Raw genomic sequence first — 20,256 nt, 5'->3', positions numbered from 1 at the left:
CACAAATCTAAAGAATCCCTGGTTTCCTTTTCTGTTGGGTTAGTGCCCCTTTTCTAGCTGAGCTGATTTCAGTTAAGTTAGAGAAAGACAGAGCTAGAAGTTCCTAGAGAAAGTGAATTCCTGTTGTGTTTTCTCGGCATGGGCCCTGTTTGAGCTGCTCTTTACTTTTTGTGTATTTTCCTTAAAAGCTGTCTAAAGAGCAAAGGCTTTTATCAGGCAAGCTCACAGGTATTTGGGACCTCATCCTGTTAGTGTAGACTGCCCCCGTTCCCTAACATTTACAGGGACAGGTCTATCTTGAGGCAGCCAGAATAGGCCAAACAGGAGTCTCACTTCAGGTTTACCAGGCTTTCTGAGGGCTTTGTGGGTTTTCAGAGCATTGTTCTATTTTCCCTTGTTCTACCAAAGGCCTTTTAAGTTTTGTCCATGACCCTTTCAGTTCTATTTGTGATATTCTAAGATTCATGTTCAGAATAATGTTGGACAAGTGTAGAGTGATACAGAGGAGAAATTCCCCCCACCTGAGCATCAAACAATTCATATTTTGGTGTGTCCTAGGTCTCTTGCCCACAGGAATTAGGTAACTCATTTTTGTCCCCTCCCCTTCCACCTACACGTGGTTGAGATTGCTCTTTCTAAAGATTTGGTACAGTGATAAAGACCAGTCTGAAAAGGCAAATATCTGAGCAGAGCAAGGCCCTTGGGGTCTCTAATATAAGACATGGCCTAACAGGCTTTTTGTGAGTTATAAATTACGAGTTTTTATTTGGCAGGGGCAGGGTTTGCAGAAGCTCCACAGCACACAAACTCACGTCACTGGGCTTAGACCAGGCAGTTAACCCGCTGAACTACCTCACCAGCCTTTCAAAACAAAACAAGAGTCTTGCTGTCTGTCTAGCCCAGGCTGACCTAGAATTCCTCTTCTGTCTTCTGAGTTGTAGGATCACAGGCATGTGCTACCACGCCTGGCTCAGTAGTCCTTCTGTTCTGAGAACTCATAGATCAGGGCAAGGATGGTTTGAGATGCTTTAAGTGTTGTCAGGAGATGTCTGTCACAATTTACAGAGGAGGCCAACTAAAGGACAACCAAAAACAGTTTTCAAATTACAACTTTTCGAACACTCCCTCATATGACTGTAATTGCCTTTTGTTGTGTAACCTGACATTGCTTTGCATCTTTCCAGTGAGTCTGTTTTCATCCATGCCAGTGCTTTCTCACGGGTTGCTTGCTTCCTTGTGTTGTTGCAGACCCCTGTAAAAGAACCCAACAGTGAAAACGTAGATATCAGCAGTGGAGGAGGCGTGACGGGCTGGAAGAGCAAGTGCTGCTGAGTGCTCTCCTGTCCATCTGCTGCCATCCACCATCCGGTTCTCTTCTTGCTGCAAAATAAAACACTCTGTCCATTTTTAACTCTAAACAGATATTTTTGTTTCTCATCTTAACTATTCAATCCACCTATTTTATTTGTTCTTTCATCTGTGACTGCTTGCGGACTATTATAATTTTCTTCAAACAAACAAACAAAAATGTATAGAGAAATCATGTCTGTGAGTTCATTTTGAGATTTACTTGCTCACTCAGCCCTGCACTTCAGTTGTATTATAGTCCAGTTCTTATCAACATTAAACTAGAGCAATCATTTCAACTATTCTGCAAATTGTATAAGAATAAAAGTTAGAATTAACAATTTTATTTTGTACAACAGTGGGATTTTCTGTCATGAATAATGTGCTTGATCCCTATAATCTATAGACGTGATAGCAAAGAAACAAAAGCCAGGAAAACACTCATTTTCGCCTTGAACTGTATGTGGGTTAATTTGTCCTGTGCCTTATGTGGAAAGGAACGTCTTTGGTTTTCTTTTTTTGTTTTGGTGGAAGCATGAGCAGGAGACATTTCATCCCAGCATAAACTCCTTCAGATGCTTGTGGTTTGCTTGGCTGTATCTTTCACGATAGTTAACTGAGGACAAAGGGTAATGCAGAAGTGATATTTGATTTCCATTCTCATTCCCAGTGGCCTTGATATTTAAACTGATTCCTGCCACCAGGTCCTTGGGCCACCCTGTCCCTGCGTCTCATCTTTCTGCATGCTGCTTTGTTTGCCCCTACTACTCCTGGTGTGAGTTATTTAAAGATGAAAGGTTTGTCAAGTTTAACATACAGCACTGATTTTACCTTGCTAAGTAAACAGAAAGATAAATTCTAACTGCCTATTAACTGTCAGTTAATTCGGGTCAGCCCCTCATTTACTCTCTCCCCAAACCTGCCCCGCTGTTGGCCTTCTGTCCCCCACCCCTTCCTGTCTATCCATGGAGTTTATGAAATGGAAGAGTTAATTGCATGCACTAGTGTTTGGAGGGTGTTGTGGCTTGTCTTTCTAATTAGGTATATATCCTATTCACTTTCCTAGAGTAAACCTCCTAACCTGGATTTGACTAGTCTCCATTATGCCAGCTCCTCTGGCAGTTCGGCAGCCCAGGAAAGACTGGTTTTAAAAAAGAGCAAGAAGGAGTGGGTCTTAGTAGCGTTTGTCAAATGTATTGAGATTTGGCCTTTGAAGAACACATTTGGTATTAAGTTGTCTTTACTGTAAGATTTAGAAATGCATTATAATATTATTAATTTCAAGTCCTATCTTTACATCCTCTCAGAAAACTTCTGATACCATGAATATTTTAAAAAAGAAAAAGGACCGCAAAAGGCTTCTCGTGTAAAGCTGAGCACTCTGGCTCTGTCTGACCCGCCCTTCTCTCCCCTTTCTAGTTTGGCTTCATTGCTTCTCATTAGGATAGGGTAGGCTAAGTTCCCTATGCTGCTAGCATCCTAAGATGATACCTTTGTGGAAATAATTGTGAATAGCATGATTCATTTCAAGCAGAGGCTGAGTTTAGGACAGCAGCTACCATTGAGAAGATTTCTGTGACATGCATTTTAATGACCTCTTGGCTCACATAAACAATATAGGGACATATCTGCTAAAAGAACCCATGAATTTTTCAGATAGTGTCCCACAGACAATTCTACATGCCTCACTGGTGGCTCTTAGGGTTTCTTCCCTCACTTGACTTTATCATTGTTTACTAGTAAAAAGCAGCATTGCCAAATAACCCCTGATTTTCCACTATGAAAAATGCGATGTGTAAGCTTTTAAAGTTGTAGGTTAAACCTCCTGTTGTTATCTTTGCTGTTTGTGTTGCTTCCTTCTATCTGGAATGTGGTAGCCACCTCTTTAAACTTTTTTTAACCCTTAATTCAGTGACTTAAGGTTTGGAGATACACACTGGGATTTTGGCTAACAGACTGACAGTTTTGTTGTTTGCATAATTATAATCGACATTGTACAGAGAAAGGATAAGGCTACCTTTGTTAAATCTGCACTTTCTGAATATCAAAAAAAAAAACAAAAAAAACAAAAAAACCCACCAAAAGGGAAATGGAAGTATAAATCAATTTTTGTATAATCTGTTTGAAACCTGAGTTTTATTTGCTTACTATTAGGGCTTTGTCCCCTTTCTGTAAGTCTCTTGGGATCCTGTGTAGGAGCTGTTCTCATTAAACATCAACAGTTCAGTCCATTCTCTGGTACTAGCTACAAATTCGGTTTCATACTCTACTTAACAATTTAAATAAACTGAAATATTTCTAGATGGTCTACTTCTGTTCATATAAAAACAAACCTGATTTCCAACTGTGTGGTTTGGTTTTCATTTATTTTTGGAGTTGGAGATGGAGGGTTGCTTCTAACAACTGTATAGGAGGGTATCCTGTGAAGCACAGTAGAGAGAAGGGCAAATACTTTGTCAGTATCAACACTTGGAAGAAACCACGAGGAGCAAGCATCTCCTCATACAGGAAGACCACCAAGCCCTCTCCCGTTCACACAAGTTCAATGAACCAAGAGAAACCGGGTCCACTGATGGGCCCAGGGCTCCCAGGTCCCATGGCTCTCGGTCCCGAAGGATGGTGCAGTGATGCTCAAATGGTGCTGTCCTCTTACTTGAAAACAGATTGCTAGTCTCATGAACCATGATTTGGCCTTGCCATGAGTATTGGCAAAAAGCAGTGCTTAAAGAGGCCTGGTCAGTAAAAAGAGTGGAGCTGCTTATCTCTACAGGAGAGTGGTATAGGGATGTTTCATGTTTCTAGGTCACCTGAGTTTTTTCAGTGCTGCTCTGTCCTTTCTCCCTGAACTCACATAATCCTGGTGATGTCTAGAGTTGACAGCCTATGAAATTGGTGTAAGAAAAAAGGATATGGTCTCTCTGTTCATAAACCCACTGTCTCAGGAAGTAATCTGATAGCTACCAGATTGGAAGGTATGGGCAGGAGAATCAGGAATTAAAGGCTAGCCTGTTTATGTGAAGTTTAGGGCAGGCTGGACTGCCAGTGTCAAGACCCAGTATCAAAAAGTAATTGCTGGATATCAGCTCATCAGAGGCAGATGGGTCTCTGAATTTGAGGTTAGCCTGCTCTACATAGCAAGTTTCAAACCTACATGTAAGAGACCGGGTCTTAGTAGTTTTTTCTTAAGCTTCTTAACTAGGAGTTTATTCAAGAAGAGCCAGGTAGCTAAGTTGTAGGTAAGTGCTGAGTTACTAGGACAAGTTAAGTAGTTTTGTGGAGTTTCCAAAAGGAAGCATATACATTGGGTCTTAACATATGTAGACTGACAAGACTGTGCGGAGAGATGGGCATTGAAAAGAACATGATCTTCGCTTTGATGAGAAGACAAACTACATGGATTGATAGGCAGTGGGGGTTCACAGTGGTGAGAGCAGTCTGAGGAAAGCATATCTAGGCCTGGCGTGGTGGCCCACACATGTAATCCCAGGAGCTGGGGTGCTGAGGCAGGAGGCTAGCCTGGGCCTGGTTTCTTAAGACAGATTTAATAAAACAACTCCTTCACTTCCCCCCGCCCCTCCCCCCCAACACAACGACTCCCACAATAACAAACCTGTGTGGTTTGGATAAGGAATATGGATTGCACAGGTCATCAAGAATTGAATGGACCGGGCTGGAGAGATGGCTCAGCAGTTAAGAGCACTGACTGCTCTTCTGAAGGTCCTGAGTTCAAATCCCAGCAACTACATGGTGGCTCACAATCACCCACAATGAGATCTGACTCCCTCTTCTGGTGTGCCTGAAGACAGCTACAGTGTGCTTACATATAATAATAAATCTCTGGGCCGGAGCAAGCAGGACCAGAGAGAGCAGAGGTCCCGAGTTCAATTCTCAGCAACCACTGATGGCTCACAACCATCAGTACAGCTACAGTGTATTCCTATACAAAAATAAACCTTTTTTAAAGAAAAATAATTGAGTGGACCCTGACTAAAATGGTGGCAAAGGTTGCTGGATTGGTTAATCAGAAGAGGGTCTTAAGACGCTACTTAGGTGTAGGAACCTCCAGGGTTTGTCACCTAGTTTTATTGGGTTATTGTTTTGTCTAAGTCATCTTGTGGCAGAAAGTAAAGCTGTGGTTTTAGATCTTTTAGTGGGTTTCTAAAGCCACCTCCAGAAAGTTGGTAGTGGGTAGTAGTAGTAAAAATGGTTCCAAAGAGGGAAGAGATATGGTGTGTGCCAGCTTTGTGAGTGGACTCACACTAGTAGTCCAGGGTGACTTGTAGAGGAGAGAGATGCAAGCAGAAGCATACTTTGCTGGGGACCGATTGGAAGGGTGAGGTTTCTAGCAATTTGTAATACTTATAAGAAAAGTATTTTCACATATAAGGTACAAAAAAAGAGCGTTATTCGAGGAAGGCAAGTGTTTTAACAACAGGGGTACACAAAACAGTGTTAATACAAAATGCCTGAGCGTTCTACTCTGCTTTTAACATCTTGTTAAGAAAACACGAATATTTGGCACAATCCATGTGATTTTCTAAATCTAAAAGTTGTCGTTCAACTGTACCTTCCTTTAGTCGGCTACACTGTATGACATAACTGATGTATTTTGACTCGCACATTTCACATAAAGCTGTACAATGCATAAGAGTTGAAAGAAGAGTATTTAACACGGATGCTACACAAAAGAGCGTTCTACCTGGAAGACAAATGTTTTAACAAAGTTGTGTCACAAAACAATGTGAACAATGTGAGTTGCGAATGCCTGAGTGTTCTAATCTGTGCTAGTAACAAAAAGTGTTCTTTTCCTGTTAATGCGTGTGGTAATGGTAAACTTAGGAAATTTCGTTATAAACGGGTTTCTAAGAAGAAAACAAGATTGTTCAGCACAATGGAAGAATGTTTTATACACTGTATTTCATTACTTTTATGTATTTTGACATGCACAACTCACATACTAAAATGTGTGATAGTTATAACAAAAGTAGTTTCACATAGAAGGTACACAGAAGAGCATTATTTGAGGAAGGCAAGTGTTTTAACAATGGGGGTACACAAAACAGTTAATCTGTAACACTTGAGGGTTCTGCTCTGTGCTAATAACATCTTGTTAAGAAAGCATGAATGTTTGGCACAATCATTGTGATTTTCTAAATGTGGTAAGAATTGAACTAACCAATACCCCCTGAGCTTGTGTCTCTAGCTGCATATGTAGCAGAAGATGGCCTAATCGGCCATCATTGGGAGGAAGAGGCCCTTGGTCTTACAAAGATTATATGCCCCAGTACAGGGGAATACCAGGGCCAGGAAGCAGGAGTGGGTGGGTTGGAGAGCAGGGTGGGGGGAGGGTATAAGGGACTTTGGGGATAAATGGGTTTGAATTGTAAATGAAGAAAATATCTAATAGATAAATTGAAAAAAATGTCTAATAAATACATGTGAACACTCAAAAAAAAACACTTGTTAGTAGCACAGAGTAGAACACTCAGGCATTCACAATTCACACTCTTTTCTGTAGTGTCTGTGTTAAAAAAATTCCTTCCAGCTACAGCACATTGGGCAGTTTTATTTAAAATGTGCATATGAAAATACTTAAAAGTAATGACATTCAGTGTAGACCACTAAAGGAAATAACATTCAAATAAGATCTTTCTTTTCTTACTGCAGTTAGAAATACAGATTTACTGTGTGAAACTGTCTTGTATTCTTCATAAAAAGACAGTTGTAGTAGAATATGTCTAATAAATACATGTGAACACTAAAATTAATACTCTTGTTATTACTAGCACAGTGTAGAACATGCAGGCATTCACGAGTAACTATATTTTCTGTAGTGTCTGTGTTAAAACACTTTTCTTCAAGCATTGTGAAGTTTTATTTTAAATATGCATATGAAAATACTTAAAAGTAATTACATACATTGTAGCCTACTACAGGAATTAACATTTGAATAAATCTTCCTTATTGTATTTCAAAATTCATATCTATCAGGCAAAACTGTTTTGTTTTCTTCTGAAAAAGACCATTATAATGCAGTATAGTTATGTCTAATAAATGAGTATCTGTGAACAATAAAAAACACTCTCGTTCTTACTAGCACAGAGTAGAACAATCAGGCATTCACGAATAACTCTTTTCTGTAGCTTCTGTTTTAGAACATTTTTCTTCCAATTATAACACATTGTACAGTTTTATTTAAAATGTGCATATGAAAATACGTCTAAGTAATGACATACAGTGTAGCCCACTAATGGAAATAACATTTGAATGAGATCTTTCTTACTGCATTTAGAAATTCACATGTATTGAGTGAAATTGTCTTGTTTTTGTCGTCAAAAGACAGTTATAATGTGGTCTAATATTTCTTACAAAGAAATACATGTGAACACTAAAAAACAAAACACTTTTGATGTTATTAGCCCAGAGTAGAACTCTCGGGCATTCAGGATTAACTCTCTTTTCTGTAGTGTCTGTGTTAAAATACTTTTCTTCCAGAGATAACACATTGTACAGTTTTATATAAGATGTGCATATGAAAATATGTAAAATGAATGTCATACAGTGTAGCCTAGTTAAAGAAATAATATTCAATTAAGATCTTTCTTATCACATTAGAAATTCACATCTATTGAATGAAACAGTCTTGTATTTTTTGTAAAAAGTCAGCTTTAATGTAGTTTAGTATGTCTAATCAATAAATACATGTGAACAATATAAAAAAAAACACTTTTGTTGTTGCTAGAACAGAGTAGAACACAAAGGCATTCATGATTAAGTATCTTTTCTGTAGTGTCTCGGTTAAAACACTTTTCTTCCAGCTTTAGCACATTGTGCAGTCTTATTTAAAATGTGCATATGAAAATAATTAAAAGTAATGACATTCACTGTAACACACTAAAGGACATCTTTCCAATAAGATCTTTCTTATCGTATATAAAAATTCACATCTATTGAGCAAAACTATCTTGTTTTCTTCAAAAAAGACAGTTATAATGTAGTCTAATATGTCTAATACATAAATTCACCCGAACAATAAAAAACAAAACACTCTTGTTGCTAACAGAGTGGAACACTCAGGCATTCACGACTAATTCTCTTTTCTGTAGCATCTTTGTAAAAACACTTTTCATCCAGCCTTAACACATTGTAGAGTTTCATTTACATTGTGCATATGAAAATTCTTAAACCTAATGACATATAGTGTAGCCCACTAAAGGAAATAACATTCGAAAAACACCATTTTATCACATTTATAAATTCACATCTATTGTGTGAAACTGTCTTGTTTTCTTCATAAAAAGACAGTACATTGTAGTATAATATTTCTAATAAATAAATACACATGAACACTAAAAAAAATCACTCTTGTAACTAGCACACAGTAGAACAATCAGGCATTCATGATGAACTCTTTTTCACTAGAGTGTGTTAAAACACTTTAATTCCAGGTTTATCGCATTGTGCAGGTTTTTGTTTTGTTTTGTGTTGTTTTTCAAGACAGGGTTTCTCTGTATAGCCCTGGCTGTCCTGGAACTCACTTTGTAGACCAGGCTGGCCTTGAACTCAGAAATTCGCCTGCCCCTGCCTCCCGAGTGCTGGGATTAAAGGCATGTGCCACCACGCCCGGCGCATTGTACAGTTTTATTTAAAATGTGCATATGAAAATACGTCAAAGGATATACAGTGTAGCCCACTAAAGGAAATAACATTCAATAAAATCTTTCTCATTGCATTTAGAAATTGACATCTATTGCCAAAACTGTCTGGTTTTCTTCTTTCAAAGATAGCTATAATATAGTCTAATATGTCTAATAAATAAACGCAGGTGAACTCTCAAAAAAAACACTCTTGTTGTTACTAGCATAGAGTAGAACACACAGGCATTCAGGATTAACACTCTTTTCTGTAGCATCTGTGTTAAAACATTTTTCTTTCTTAACACATTGGACAGTATTATTTAAAATGTACATATGAAAATACGTCAAAGTAATGGCATACAGTATAGCCCAGGAATGAAAATAATGTTCGAGTACGATCTTTCTTATCACATTTAGAAACTCACATCTATTGAGTAAAACTGTGTTGTTTTCATCATAAAAATACAATTATAACGTACTCTAATATGTCTAATAAATAAATACACGTGAACACTATAAAACCCACTCTTTGTTACTAGAAAAATAGAAAACTCACGCATTCATGATGAACTCTTTTATCTGTAGGGTCAGTTTCAAAACACTTTTCTTCCACCTATAACACATTGTACCGTTTTATTTAAAATGTGCATATGAAAATACATCAAAGTAATGACTTACTGTGTAGCTCACTAAAAGAAATAAAAATCAAGTAAGAGCTTTCTTATCACATTTAGAAATTCTCATTTATTGAGTAAAACTGTCTTGTATTCTATGGAAAAAGACAGTTATAGTATAATATGTCTAATAAATAAATACATGTGAACACTAAAATTAACACTCTTGACATTCATGATTAACTCTTTTTATTGCAGGGTCTGTGTTAAAACAATTTTTGGTACTTTATCGCATTGTACAGTTATATTTAAGACGTGCATATGAAAATACATCAAAGTAATGACTTACAGTGTAGCCCACTAAAGGAAATAACATTCAAAAAAGACCTTTTAAATGTATTTAGAAATTCACATCTATTGGGCGAAACTGTCTTGTTTTCCTTGTAAAAAGACAGTTAAAATACATGTGCAGCAACAATACACACCAGTCACACTAGTACACATATGTAGCAGAATCACACACCAGGTACACATGAAAATATGTACACTGTTGTCACACACACGGCACACATGTGCAGCAGCGTCACACACCAGGCACACAATTTACACATGTATAGTGGCATCATACACCAGGCACAAATGTATAGCAGCATCACACACCTTATATACATACACATGTGCAGCACCATCACACAACTGGCACACATGTACACATGTACAGCAGCAGCATACATGAAAAACTGTGCAGCAGCAACACACAACAAGCACACATGTACCTGCTATGGCATCACATAGCAGGTACAGATGTATAGTGGCATCTCACACCAGGCACACATGTACACATCTGCAGCAGCTTTAGATATCAGGCACACATGTACGCATAAACAGCAGCCTTACACACCAGACACACATGTATGCATGTGCAGCAGCAGCACACACCAGGCCCACATGTACACAAGTATAATGTCAACACACTGAGCACACATAAAGTGGCAACACAGGACAGGCACACATGAACAGCAGCATCAAACATCAGGCAAACATGTACACATGTGTAGCAGCATCACACAACAGGCTCACATGTACACATGTAGAGAGGCATCACACAACAAACACACATGTACACATGTGCTGCAGCTACACACTCCAGTCACACTTGTACACATGTCCAGCAGCCTCACACACACACACACATGGACACATGGAAACTGTCATCACACACATGACACACATGTACACATGTGAAGCAGCATCACACACCAGGAACACAGGTGCAGAAGCATCACAAACACATGTACAATGGAATCACACACCAGGCTCACAAGTACACATTTGCAGAAGCAGCACACACCAGGCACAAATGTACACATGTGCATCAGAATCACACACCAGGCATACATGGACACATATACAGTCACATCACACACCCGGCACACCTGTAAAGTGGCATCACACACCAGGCCCACATGTATAGCAGCATCAAACAAAAGGCACACATGTACACATATGCAGCAAAATCACACACAAGACATGTATGTACACATGTGCAGCAGAATCACACACCAAGCACACATGTACAGTGGTATCACATACACATGGAAAGTGGCATCATACAACAGGCACACATGTACAGAGGCATCACAGACCAAGCAAACATGAACACATGTGCAGCAACATCACATACCAGGCACACATGTACACATGTGCAGCAGCACACTCAGGCACACATGTACACATGCACAGCAGCATGACACAACAGGCACACATGTGCACATGGCAGCAGCAACACACACCAGGTACACATGGACACATGTACACTGTCATCACACACCAGCCACATATGTACACACGTACAGCAAGCTCAGATACCAGGCACACATATACACATGTGCAGCAGCCTCACATACAAGGCACACATGTTCACATGTACAGCAGCAGCACACTCAGGCACACATGTATACATGTGCTGCAGCAGCACACACGAGACATACGTGTACACATTTGCAGCAGCATCATACACAAGGCACACGTGTACACATGTAGAGTCGCATCAAACACTGGTCACACATGTAATGTAGTTTAAAAACAAGGTAGACATATCCAGCGGCATCCCCCAACAGACGCATATGAACACATGTGAAGCAGCATCAGACAACAGGCATACATATACACAGGGGAAACAGCATCACTCACCTGGCACACATGTGTACATGTGAAGTAGCTTCACACAACAAGCACACATGTGCATCCGCATCACACACCAGTCACAATGCACTGGCATCACACACCAGGTACACATGTATACATGTACAGCATCATCTCACACCTGGATCACATGTAAAGTGGCATCACACACCAGGCAAACATGAGGCATACATGTACATCCCACACCCAGCACACATGTACACATATTCTGCAGCATCACAGACCAGGCATATACGTACACATGTAGAGCAGCAGCACATCACTTCCTGAGCCCATGACATTACTTCCCATCACCCCCACTCTGACCTCACTTCCTGCTGCCCTCTCCACAGCGATGTCACTTCCTGTCTCTGGCAGCTGCCCTTGCAAGCTTGCGGCTAAAGTGGTTGAGTGGGAAGCCCGCTGCATTGATGACGTCACCAATTTGCCCTCTACCAGCATCACTCCCCACGCATGGATGGCGGAGGCCCCAGGCCTTGTCCCTGTTGGGTCAGGGTCATGGTGGGATTACATGGTGACTTCGAGGTTGCTGGGGTCATGGGGAGGTCAGGGATCACCTTGGGGTTGTGGGGTCACACCGGGGTCAGCGGTAGGTCAGGGGTCACGTCGAGGTCACAGCACTCAAGGGGGATCGATCACTAGTTTATGTTAATTTATGCAAAGTGACTCTGGTCATGCAAATGAGGTCATGTGACGTCACTTCGCTGGTGCAGCTGACAGCCATGGAAGCTTCCCCCTTGCCCATGAAGATTTATGCAAATTTATGCAAAGTCATACAGACAGAAAGCATGACGCCATGCAAATCCACCCAGAGCATCACTGTGTTATCATTCAGGTTTATGCAAATTTATGCAAATTCACAGAGGAAGCCACCAAAGTCACCTCAGCTCATGCAAACCTACTTCAAAGAAGCTGATGTATGCAAATTCATGCAAAACCCACAAAAAACGCATGCAGAGCACAACTATGACATCATTTTGGTTTATGCTAATTTGCCCAAGACGTCACACACAAATCTATGCAAATTTGTCCTGAGAGAACTGGTGTTAACTTATACAAATTTATTCAAATGAGCCCAAAATATGCAAAATCATGCAAATGTATGCAGCCCCCATCCCCTCAATCTATTATCCCAGAACCACTTGGTAGAGTCTCAGACAGGGCGTGGGCAGTGTCATGTGCAGGCAGGGGGCAGGGCCTCACCATCCTTCGCTGGTGTGCTGTTGTCCAAGTAGTCGTGGATCAGCTCCTCCTACAGTAGAGAGAAAGTCACTTCCTGGGCAGGGCCTGCGGGGAAAGGGGGCAGGGTCAGGCGATGGGGTGGGGCCTTGGGGGTCAGGGGCAGGGCCTGGGTGACTCATTTGGCCTAAACTTCCTGGGGTGGGGGTGGTACTTCCTGTCAGGGCCTCAGACAGGAAGTCCCACCTCATACAGGAAGTTCCACCCCCACACACTGATGATGTCATCTAACCCCATCCCCAACATAAAAGACCCACCTCCAGGTTATGACCCTGCAGAAAGTAAGTTATGGCATAGACAGGAAGCTCCCTCCCCAATGACGTCACCCCAGGCCCCGCCCCACAAAGTAACGCTCCCCCCCGCCCCCCCCACTGCCAACATTGACCCTGTGAACCTGCCCACAACACTCTGCTCACCTCCGTGGATGCCCCAGGTGAAGATGGCTACCCTCATGATGACGCTGTGCTGCTCTGCTTCCTGCTCAGCCTGGGGGATGGGACGGGGTCACAGGGGTCAGGGTTCATCCAGGCCATGCCCACCAAACCACCATGCCCATCACTTCTTGACTATGCCCACCACTTCCAGTCCCACTTTTCACTTCCTGTTTTCTCCTATGATGTCACTTTCTGTTCTGCCTGCTCCGTCCCCAGAAGGCCCCACTCACCTGTACAGCACCCCCCATGGCGTCCTCCTGGTCCTTTGACTTCTCCAGGATCAGCCCCTCCAAGGCCTGTGGGTCAGTGGTGGGGTCATCACAAGGGGTGGAGTCAGGGGCGGGGTCAGTGAGGTCACCTGAATAGATTTGCACAAATTTGCATGACAGGAAGTAAGCAGGCAGGGCCTGAGGTGATGGGCGGGACAGGAAGTGGAGGGCATGGCCAGGCACAGTGGGCTTGGCTGGAAGTGTGCAATGGCGTTGGGAAGTGGGCGGGGATAAGATGAAAAGGGTCGAGGCCTGCAATGGGTGTGGAAGGGGCAGGGCCACACACCACCACAGGGTCAAGGTCTCTGGGTCTTCCTGGGGGAGGGACGGGTGGAGCTGGAAGTGACATCATACCAGACTTCCTGGCAGCCCCTCACAGAAGCCCCACCCACAAGTCAGAAATCCTGAAAATGACATCACTTCCAGTGGGCCTGGCCCCACCCACCATCCTGATGTCTTGCCCATAAAGCTCCCAAAAAGCAGGAAGTGACATCACTTGTGGTTGGTGTGGTGACCTCATTTCCCCGCTCCATCATCCCCAGAACCCACCCTCTTCTCCCAAACTCAGAACTGCAATCATGATGCCACTTACAGTGGGTATGGCCACCAACAGACCACGCCCATCTTCCTAAAAAGATGAAAGTAGCTACCCTGAGGCCCCTTCCCACTGACCTTTGTGCCCCCCCCCCCTCGCGGCAAAGTACTGGAGGCAGGGCCAGGTGGCCTTGCTCAGCATCTCGGGGAAGGCAGGATGGACGACCATGAAGGCCAGGCCCTGGGGTGGGGGGAAGGGGTGAATGGGTGGGGTCAGACACGCGTCAAGGCCCTGCCCACAATGACTCAATCACTCTTGGGCACACCCCCAGCCAGGACGTCAAGAGAATATATACAATATATACAAATGCGGGGGGGGGGGTGTCACAGGGTGATGACATCATCTGGACACGTGTCAATGGCAAGGAGGGAAACTGTGACATCATCTGAACTCAGGAAAAGCCATAACGTCATGCAGTTTTATGCAAATGCATGCAAATTTACATGACAAATACACGCAGAGTAAAGCCATAACATCGTTTATGTTTATGGAAATTTACTCAGGGGAGCTGTCATTATGCAAATTTATGCAAATTTTCATCATGCGAAACTGATGTCACATGAGCGTATGCAAATTCCCAACGTACACGATATGCTAATTTATACAGGTCAGGGGAGGTTATATAAACCTGGGTAGAACAAAACCAAGCAGCCATTCAAATTCACTCAAATTCATGCAAACGAGCAGCAATGAAACTTAGACCCCATGCAAATCTATGTCTCTTGCAGGAGCTTAGTTAAGACCCCGCCCCAGGCCCCTGTCACTCACGCTCAGCCACTCCCAGCCCTCGCTCAGGCTCCGTCCCTGGCCTGTCTGTCAGTGCCTCTTGGGAAAAAACAGGTCACTCACCTGAAGCTACGTCCACATGCCACTCCGCTAGTCGCTGTCAATCCCGTGGGGACCAAGTGTCACTCACGTGAAACCCCGCCGACATGTCTCGCACAGCGAACCCCAGGATCTCCTTCCGCCGCGAGGAGGCGCTCGCCAGGACGACGCGGTGCCAGCGCAGGCACGTGCGGGGTGATGTCACAGCGACATCTGGGCGGGGAGTGATGACGTCGAACGGGTCGCCTGTGGTTCTGCGGTTCGCCGAAAGGTCAGGAGCTGAACCGGTGACGTCGCTGGAGTCGCCGGGGATTGGGGCGGGGGGGGGGTAACGGTGGTTGCGGCGGGGAAACCGGAAATCGGTCGCGCTGCTCCGAAAGGGAAAACCGGGTTCGGCGAAGAGAGGAACTGCACATCCGCTGTTTGCTTGTCCGCTTCTGATCAGCGGAACCCGGAACTGGAAGTCTTCAATGTCACGCTGCCGCTCCGAGTTCTCGTGAGATTTACAATGCGGTAGAAGGACTCACTTCCTGTTGGAACGGAGGAACTTCCTGTCTGGAAGTTAGGGTTCAAGCATGCTGGGAGTTGCAGTTATTTCCTGCTTTAGGCATGACTTCCTGTTTGCCATAGGAAGTGACGCCACAGTAGCCCCGAGTTTCACTGGGAGGCACGCTGGGAGGTGTAGTTCCTACCTGTACATCTCCGGGTCTAACCTCCCAGGAACGTACCGTATTAATACGCTGCCCTGTCACCGGGTCGAAGCGCCCGCATGCCCGGCCTCCCCTCACCGTGGCCGCTTCACCGCAGGCAAATCCATATCCTTTGACACCAACCGGAGCGGATGCAGTAACCATCTCACCTGTGATGCAGTGACCATCCCAAGGGAGATGTAATGACTCTTACCTGAGATGCAGTAACCATCTCACCTGAGATGCAGTGACGATCCCAACTGTGATGCAGTGACCATCCCACATGAGATGTAGTGAGCATGCCACTTGAGATGTATTGACAGTGATTATCCTACCTGAGATACAGTGACCATCCACCTGAGATGCAGTGACCATCTCACCTTTGATGCAGTGAACATTCTACCTGAGTGATTCTTACATGAGATGCAGTGTCCATGCCACCTGAGATGTTGTAACCATTCCACCTAGGATGCAGTGACTATGCCATCTGAAATGTAGTGACCATCCCAGGTGAGATGGGATGATAATCCCACCTGTGATGCAGTTGACTATCCCACCTGAGATGTAGTGACCATCCCACCTGAGATGAAGTGACCACTTGAGATGTGATCGTCTCTCCTGAGATGAAGTCACCATCTTACCTGAGATACAGTGAAAATCCCACATGGGATGCAATGACTATCCAACCTGAGATGTAGAGAGTCGTCTTAACAGAAATGCAGTGACCATCCACCTAAGATTCAGTGACTATCCCACGTGTGAAGTTGTGACCATCCCAAGTGAGATGGGATGACAATCCCACTAGTGATGCAGTGACTGTCCCACCTGAGATGCAGTGACCATGCCACCTGAGATGTTGTGACTATCTCACGTGAGATACTATGACAATCCCACCTGTGATGCAGTGACCACCCCACCTGAGATGTAGTATCCATCCCTCCTGAGATGCAGTGACCATCTTACCTGAGATGCAGTGAACATCCCACATGGGATGCAGTGACCACCCCATCTGAGAGATGTAGTGAGTCTTACCAGAGAATCAGTGACCATCCCACTTGAGATGTTTTGACCATCCCACTTGGGATGCAATGACCATGCCACCTGAGATATAGTTACCATCCCACCTGTGATGCAGTGACTATCCCACCTGTGATGCAGTGACAATTCCAACTTTGATGCAGTGACCATTCCACCTGAGATGCAGTGACCATCCCATCTGTGATGTAGTGACCAGGTGTACTAGTAATTAGACACATTAGAATTCATTATAACTCTTTTTATTCAAAGAAAACAAGACATTTTCACTTAATTGATGTGAATTTCTAAATGCAATAAGGATCTTATTGTATGTTCTTTAGTTGTATACACTGCATTTCATTATCTTGATGTATTTTCATAAGCACATTATGAAGAAACCTGTACAAGGTGTTATAGCAGGAAGAAAAGTGATTTAACACAGAAAAGAGTTAATCTTGACTGCCTGAGAGTTCTACTCTGTGCTAGTAACAATAATAGTGTATTTTTTTAGTGTACAGGTGTATTAGTAATTAGACAAATTAGAATACATTAAAATTGTGCTTATTCATAGAAAACAAGACATTTTTGCTCAATTGATGTGAATATTTATGATAAGAAGGACCTTGTACTGGCTAGTTTTGTGTCAACTTGACACAGCTGGAGTGATCACAGAGAAAGGAGCTTCAGTTGAGGAAATGCCTCCATGAGATCCAACTGTAAGGCATTTTTTCAATTAGTGATCAAGGGGGAAAGGCCCCTTGTGGGTGGGGCCATCTCTGGGCTGGTAGTCTTGGTTCTATAAGAGATCAGGCTAAGCAAGCCAGGGGAAGCAAGCCAGTAAAGAACATCCCTCCATGGCCTCTGCATCAGCTTCTGCTTCCTGACTGCCTGAGTTCCAGTCCTGACGTCCTTTGGTGATGAACAGCAGTATGGAAGTGTAAGCGGAATAAACCCTTTCCTCCCCAATTTGCTTCTTGGTCATGATGTTTGTGCAGGAATAGAAACCCTAAGACAGATCTTATTGAATGTTATTTCCTTTAGTTGGCTGCACTGTATTTCATTATCTTGACGTATTTTCATAAGCACATTATAAAGAAAACTGTACAAGGCTTTATAGAAAGAAGAAGAGTTTTTTTTTTTTTTTAATACAGATTCTACAGAAAAGAGAGTTAACCTTGAATGCCTGAGAGTTCTACTCTTTGCTAGTTATAACAACAGTGTATTTTTTTAGAGTTCAGGTGTATTAGTAAGCAGACACATTAGAGTATATTATAGCTGTATTTATATGAAGACATTTTTGCTCAATTGACGCAAATTTCTAAATGTGAAAAGAAGGATCTTAGTAAATGGTATTTCCTTTAGTTGGGTAGACTGCATTTCATTATCTTGATGTATTTTCATATGCACATTATAAAGTAAACTCTACAAGGTTTTATAGCAAGAAGAAGATTTTTTTTAACACAGAAGCAACAGAAAAGAGAGTTAATCTTGAATGCCTGAGAGTTCTACTCTGTGCTACTAACAACAATAGTGTATTTTTTTCGTGTCCAGGTGTATTAGTAATTAGACACATTAGAATACACTATAACTGTGTTCATATGAAGAAAAGACATTTTCACTCAAGTGTTATGAATTTCTAAATGGGACAAGAAGGATCTTATTGAATGTTATTTCTTTAATGGGCTACACTGTATGTAATTATCATAAAATATTTTCACATGTCCTTTGTAGGTGGGGAACCTTCTGCTCTGTGTTCAGGACCCATCCATATCTAAACATAAAAGCAATCTACAGCAAACCAGTAGCCAACACCAAAGTAAATGGAGAGAAGCTGGAAGCAATCCCACTAAAATCAGGGACTAGACAAGGCTGCCCACTTTCTCCCTACCTATTCAATATATTACTTGAAGTCCTAGCCAGAGCAATTCAACAGGAGGTGGTCAAGGGGATACAAATTGGAAAGGAAAAAGTCAAAATATCACTATTTGCAGATGATATGATAGTATATATAAGTGACCCTAAAAATTCCACCAGAGAACTCCTAAACCTGATAAACAGCTTCAGTGCAGTAGCTGATATAAAATTAACTCAAATCAATGGCCTTTCTCTACACAAAGGATAAACAGGCTGAGAAGGAAATTAGGGAAACAACATCTTTTACAGTAGTCACAAATAATATAAAATACCTTGGTGTGACTCTAACTAAGGAAGTGAAAGATCAGTGTGATAAGAACTTCAAGTCTGTGAAGAAAGAAATCAAAGAAGATCTCAGAAGATGGAAAGATTTCCCATGCTCATGGATTGGCAGGACCAATATAGTGAAAATGGCTATCTTGCCGAAAGCAATCTACAGATTCAATGCAATCCCCATCAAATTTTCAACTCAATTCTTCAACGAATTAGAAAGGGCAATTTGCAAATTCATCTGGAATAACAAAACCTAGGATAGCAAAAACTCTTTTCAATGATAAAAGAATCTCTGGTGGAATCACCATGCCTGACCTAAAGCTGTACTACAGAGCAATTGTGATAAAAACTGCATGGTACTGGTATAGCGACAGACAAGTAGACCAATAGAATAGAACTGAAGACCCAGAAATGAACCCACACACCTATGGTCACTTGATCTTTGACAAGGGAGCTAAAACCATCCAGTGGAAAAAAGACAGCATTTTCAACAAATGGTGCTGGCATAACTGGCAGTTATCATGTAGAAGAATGCAAATTGATCCATTCTTATCTCTTTGTACTAAGGTCAAGTCTATGTGGATCAAGGAACTCCACATAAAACCAGAGACACTGAAACTTATAGAGGAGAAAGTGGGAAAAATCCTCGAAGATATGGGCACAGGGGAAAATTTTCTGAATAGAACAGCAATGGCTTGTGCTGTAAGATTGAGAATTGACAAATGGGACCTGATAAAATTGCAAAGCTTCTGTAAGGCAAAAGATACTGTCAATAAGACAAAAAGGTCACAAACAGATTGGGAAAGGATCTTTACCAATCCTAAATTAGATAGGGGACTAATATCCAATATATATAAAGAATTAAAAAAGATGGACTCCAGAAAACCAAATAACCCCATTAAAAATGGCTAAACAAAGAATTCTCAACTGAGGAATATTGAATGGCTGAGAAACACCTGAAAAAATGTTCAACATCCTTAATCATCAGGGAAATGCAAATCAAAACAACCCTGAGATTCCACCTCCCACCAGTCAGAATGGCTAAGATCAAAAATCCATGTGATAGCAGATGCTGGCGAGGATATGGAGAAAGAGGAACACTCCTCCATTGTTGGTGGAATTCCAAGCTTGTACAACCACTCTGGAAATCAGTCTGGTGGTTCCTCAGAATATTGGACATAGTACTACCAGAGGATCC

At 42.3% G+C, this 20,256-nt stretch overlaps 1 protein-coding gene and 1 long non-coding RNA gene across 2 annotated transcripts in view; one reads left to right on the top strand and one right to left on the bottom strand.

Annotated features, from left to right (window-relative positions):
- Window positions 1-3,691, top strand: part of Rab10 (RAB10, member RAS oncogene family) — a 62,542-nt gene extending 58,851 nt beyond the window's left edge. Inside the window, exon 6 of the mRNA NM_016676.5 lies at window positions 1,249-3,691. Coding sequence (NP_057885.1) covers window positions 1,249-1,332 — 84 coding nt within the window. The 3' untranslated portion in view covers window positions 1,333-3,691. The remainder of the gene's footprint in view (window positions 1-1,248) is intronic.
- Window positions 745-15,328, bottom strand: Rab10os (RAB10, member RAS oncogene family, opposite strand). Its single transcript, NR_015551.1, has 7 exons — window positions 15,190-15,328; window positions 13,707-13,834; window positions 13,459-13,528; window positions 13,007-13,090; window positions 9,541-9,597; window positions 3,681-3,767; window positions 745-1,252 (listed from the first exon to the last, which is right to left on the bottom strand). It is a non-coding gene; the product is annotated as an RAB10, member RAS oncogene family, opposite strand (long non-coding RNA).
- Between the last annotated feature and the right edge of the window lie 4,928 nt (window positions 15,329-20,256).

Source organism: Mus musculus, chromosome 12, assembly GCF_000001635.26.
Source record: "Mus musculus strain C57BL/6J chromosome 12, GRCm38.p6 C57BL/6J".
Taxonomy (NCBI): Eukaryota; Metazoa; Chordata; class Mammalia; order Rodentia; family Muridae; genus Mus; species Mus musculus.
Note: the sequence above shows the minus strand (reverse complement) of the source record. Positions and strands in the feature narration are given on the sequence as shown.